This window comes from Lactuca virosa, chromosome 3 (assembly GCF_052849685.1).
Source record: "Lactuca virosa cultivar CGN04683 chromosome 3, Lactuca_virosa_CGN04683_v6, whole genome shotgun sequence".
Classification (NCBI taxonomy): domain Eukaryota; kingdom Viridiplantae; phylum Streptophyta; class Magnoliopsida; order Asterales; family Asteraceae; genus Lactuca; species Lactuca virosa.
This window is the reverse complement of record NC_136428.1, coordinates 348,477,815-348,482,357: the sequence shown is the minus strand read 5'-3', so window position 1 is coordinate 348,482,357 and position 4,543 is coordinate 348,477,815. Positions and strand designations below refer to the sequence as shown.

The following is a 4,543-nucleotide window of genomic DNA, read 5'->3' as shown; positions in this document are numbered from 1 at the left end:
GCAATCCATACCCGCGGACTAGGGACGAATGACTATGTCTAATCCATGCTCTCGGATCAGTGATAAATTTTAAAGTTCTACCCTCCGTGTATATCTCACGCGTACTCATAAGAAGATACTACCTGATATTCATCTTAATTAATTTAGGTTTATTATCTATCCTAAATCATCAAATATTATCATATATGCTCTTAACACATATTTCAGGCAATATCAAATATTTCACACATAAACATATATTTAATACTTTAATTAATACTTGTATTAAAATCATGTTCATGAAAGCGACTATGCACTCACACATAAACTCTTTAAGATATATTTAACTCTTTAACAAATATTTAATACTTTAATTAATAATTGATTTAAAATCATGTTCATGAAAGGGACTATGCACTCACACATGAACTTTTTTAACATATATTTAACTCTTTAACATATATTTAATACTTTAATAAATACTTGAATTAAAATCATGTTCAAGAAAGGGACTATGCACTCACACATAAACTCTTTAACAGATATTTAATACTTTAATTAACACATGTATTAAAATCATGTTCATGAAAGGGACTATGCACTCACACATAAACTCTTTAACATATATTTAATTCTTTAACAAATATTTAATACTTTAATTAATACTTGTATTAAAATCATGTTCATGAAAGGGCTATGAACTTACACATAAACTCTTTAACATATATTTAACTCTTTAAAGATATTGAATACTTTAGTAATACTTATATTAAAATCATGTTCATGAAAGGGACTATGCACTCACACATAAACTCTTTAACATATATTTAACTCTTAAACAAATATTTAATACTTTAATTACTATTTGTACTAAAATCATGTTCACGAAAAGGACTATGCACTCACTTGATAAAGTGACGACTCGAAACTCGGACATCGCTTCGCTTCTTGCAACTGTCTTTTCCTTTGATGAAAACTAGTATTATTATCATTACATTTTAGTCTAATATTTATTGCGACAGATTATTAGTCTAGATTCATCATTAAATCAAAGTCTACTTTCATGATCTATCAAGTAAGGAATAAACCAGGTAGGATCATATTGGAGGTAGGTTCCGTTTGGTATACGAAGTATACTGTTTTGAAATCCCACTTTAAACACCTCACTAAATCACATCCTAGACATCATCATCATAAGTAGATCAATCAGTATAATGACTTGGAATCACTGATAAATCTTGTTTATAGGTTCATAATAACGATAATGAACTTAAACATAAGTTATACTTAAGGTATAGTAAGCATAACTCAACTTACAGGGGGTTTAGCGAGTAACCGGGCTTTGTGGGGGCAGAACTTCTGAGCCAAAAGCTCTTCTTCTCAAGGCCTTCTAGCGCTCTGGGACTCACTACTAACACCTAGGAGGTGCTATGGAAAGGCTTAGAGGGTTTCGGGGTGTTTGGGAGAGAATGGGTGAGAAAGGTGTGAAGAATGGAGTGATTTGCGCCTTCTATTTATAGGCTGTGAATATGCCGAACATGGGGCGTTCCCCAGCTGAATGTTAGGCATTCATTGGCTATGTGTAACCATCTGGTGGCTAGGCGTGGGGAAGAAGCAGTGGCTAAGATCGTGCCACGTGTCACTCGTTGGTTACTCCAAAAACTAATTATCTTCTAAAACCCGTAACTTTCTCATACGAGCTCCGTTTTGACGTTATTTATATCCACAAGTAGATATCGACGGGATCTACAACTTTCTTTTAGACTCCATCGGCTAATTTTGAATTTATTTTTAAAGTTATATTTTAACAGGCTTAGATAGTTAAAGTCTGTTAAAAATTCATAACTTTGTCATCCGACGTCAGTTTCTGACTATCTTTATATCATTGAGCTCCCATTAATGAGATCATCAATTCTCATTTGGGTTGTGTCGGCTAAAAATAAATCGATCTAAAACTTGATTTTCGGGTTGTGTAGTACTATGCTAAATCTTAGAAAAATCATAACTTCCTCAAACGAAGTTAGATTTGGACGTTCTTTTTATCTTCATTCTCGGTTTAACATATACTACGACTTTCGTTTAGATCACTGAGGCTAAAAAGTAGCTTATCAAAAATTCACTTTTTACAATACGCGGCGTCGTGCCGCTTTTGTCGAAAAACTTCGACAGGTCATAACTTCTTCGTTTTAAGTCGGATTTCAGCGTTCTTTATATGTATTGAATCCTTGTCACATATACTATAACTTTGGTTAAGATTATTTATGCTAAATAATATTCTATCAAAAAGTCATTTTTAACTCTTATTGTCTCTAAATTAATTAGCCCGAATTTGTGGGCGTTACAAACACACTTTCTCAAAAACACAGTAACGTCCTCATCATCGAAAATCCAACAAAAAGGTATTGGGTCACTTTGTTGAAGGGCATATTGGCTGATAGTATAGGTAATATGTTGCGGAGGAAACAAAAACGAAAAACTTTAAATGACCATCTTAGTGAACATATTTCATACTGGCAAGCATGGAGTGATAAAATGTATGCTCTAAATCTGTTGAGAGGACCCATGAAGAAAGCTTTCAAAGACTACGTTTATATTGTTACAAATTAGAGAAGAAGAATCCAGGGACGGTTACAAATACATAGACGAGTTATGACAATAAATTTGAATACTTTTGAATGGCTATTGGTTGCGTGGTAATATTTCTTACATAATGACTTCTTTATATTTAATGTTGTCACACGTGTGCTTAGTTTAATGATGCCATAGTAAATTATTTTTAGGTTCAAGCATTTCAAACAAGTTTGCATTCTATTATTATCATTGATGTAGCATACCTTAAAGGGAAATACTTGGGCACCATATTCTTAGGTGTAGGCATGGATGGTAATAAACAAACTATCCCTATTGCATTTGGAGTTGGGAAAACTGAAAGTGTGGAGTCATGGAGTTGATTTTTATCAAGACTCGATGAATGTATCGGGGACATGCCGTTTTTGGCTATCATATCAGATGGAGCTAATTCAATTGAAATGGCTATTCAAGTTTTATTCCCAAATTAATATCACGGCCTCTGCTGTCGCCATTTGTTGATGAATGTGAAAGGAAAGACCGTCAAGCAAAAGAGAACATAGATTTTGTTTTAGGAGGCTGCAAAAGCTTACCTATAGTTTGATATCCAAGAAAGCTTGGGTAGGCTACGTCATGCACTAAATGAAGATTGTCGTACATGGATAGAGAGAATTTGTTAGGAGAAATGATTAAGGTCTTGTTTCCATGTGGTTCGGTCCAATATTATGACATCATACAGTGTTGAGTCCATCAATGCGTTATCAAGAGACGCACGGAAATTACCAATAACAATGTTGATTGATTTCTTTCGAGCAACTATGCAGCAATGGTGGTGTCAACGACGTAACGGTAGAGGTATTAATTTATATAATAATACTTCCACCATAATTATAGTATAATAAACTGTGTATGAAAAGACGCGTGTACAAATATTTTTTGTAGCTGAAAGAAAAAAAGGATATTACTAAGTATGCTGAGATGGTTATTGATAGGAGGATCAACAAATCCTCTACTTATCGGGTATACCAGATTGATCAAAGCAGATATGAGGTCACTAACCAAATGAAAAATGGTATAGTATACTTTGAATCTCGTTGTTGCACGTGTGGGAAATGGAAATTATCAGATATACCTTATTCTCATGCAATGTCGGAATTCAAGCAACTGAGATATCAACACTGCAATACATGGGTGTCATCATATTTCACAATGGAAACATATCGATCAACATATAGAGAGGTTGTGTTTCCTATGCCAGTTCCAGCTGAATACGAACAACTGGAAGACATGATGGTTGTATTACCACCATTGATGGACAAGCGACAAGCCGGGCGACCATGAAACCATACTTGTATCACATCCCAAGGCGAAGGACCGATTCAGAAAAATGAAGCCGTTGCCAAAGGATGGTCACACAAGCAGAAGTTGTGACACTTCTTTTCATGCAGATTAAACAAAAACTGAAAGTTCTAGTTGGACCAAATAAAGTGCCAAAAGTAATGTTATGTCTAAGAGTAGATCTAACGTTAAAATTAGTAAAAATAGTAGTCAACAATTTGATACTGTTGACCTTAAAACCCCATGAAGATATTTGTAGGAAACTAGAATATTTTACATTGCTCGGAAACATAAAGTTTTTTTTTGCTACATCGTCATAAGTAAATTTTTTAAAACACTCACAAGAAAAAACCATAACTCAAACATTAGGGTAATCTGCAACATCTATACACTGGACACTCTCAATCCACCACAAAGCAGCACGCTCCCGCTGAGTAGGCTGCAACAATTCATTGAGGGGACGTTGGATAATTCAATATATAAAGGTTAATCTTAAGGTATTTTCTCATAAAGTTAACTTGGAAATTATAAGGTGAAATAAGCTACATACATCAGTAACATCAAGAATATGTTCACACTCAGCGGCATACAGACGCCTCATCCTAAGGTAAGTAACTTCCTGAGGAATAACACTCGGTATATGGGAACCAGCTATACT

General features: G+C 34.3%; 1 protein-coding gene across 1 annotated transcript; it reads left to right on the top strand.

Moving 5' to 3' along the window:
- Positions 1–2,963: 2,963 nt before the first annotated feature.
- On the top strand, positions 2,964–3,888 carry LOC145164859 (uncharacterized). The gene is made up of 2 exons (XM_079083523.1): positions 2,964–3,020; positions 3,490–3,888. The coding sequence occupies exons 1-2, from the start codon at positions 2,964–2,966 to the stop codon at positions 3,886–3,888; spliced, it is 456 nt and encodes a 151-aa protein (XP_078939649.1).
- The last annotated feature ends 655 nt before the right edge of the window (positions 3,889–4,543 follow it).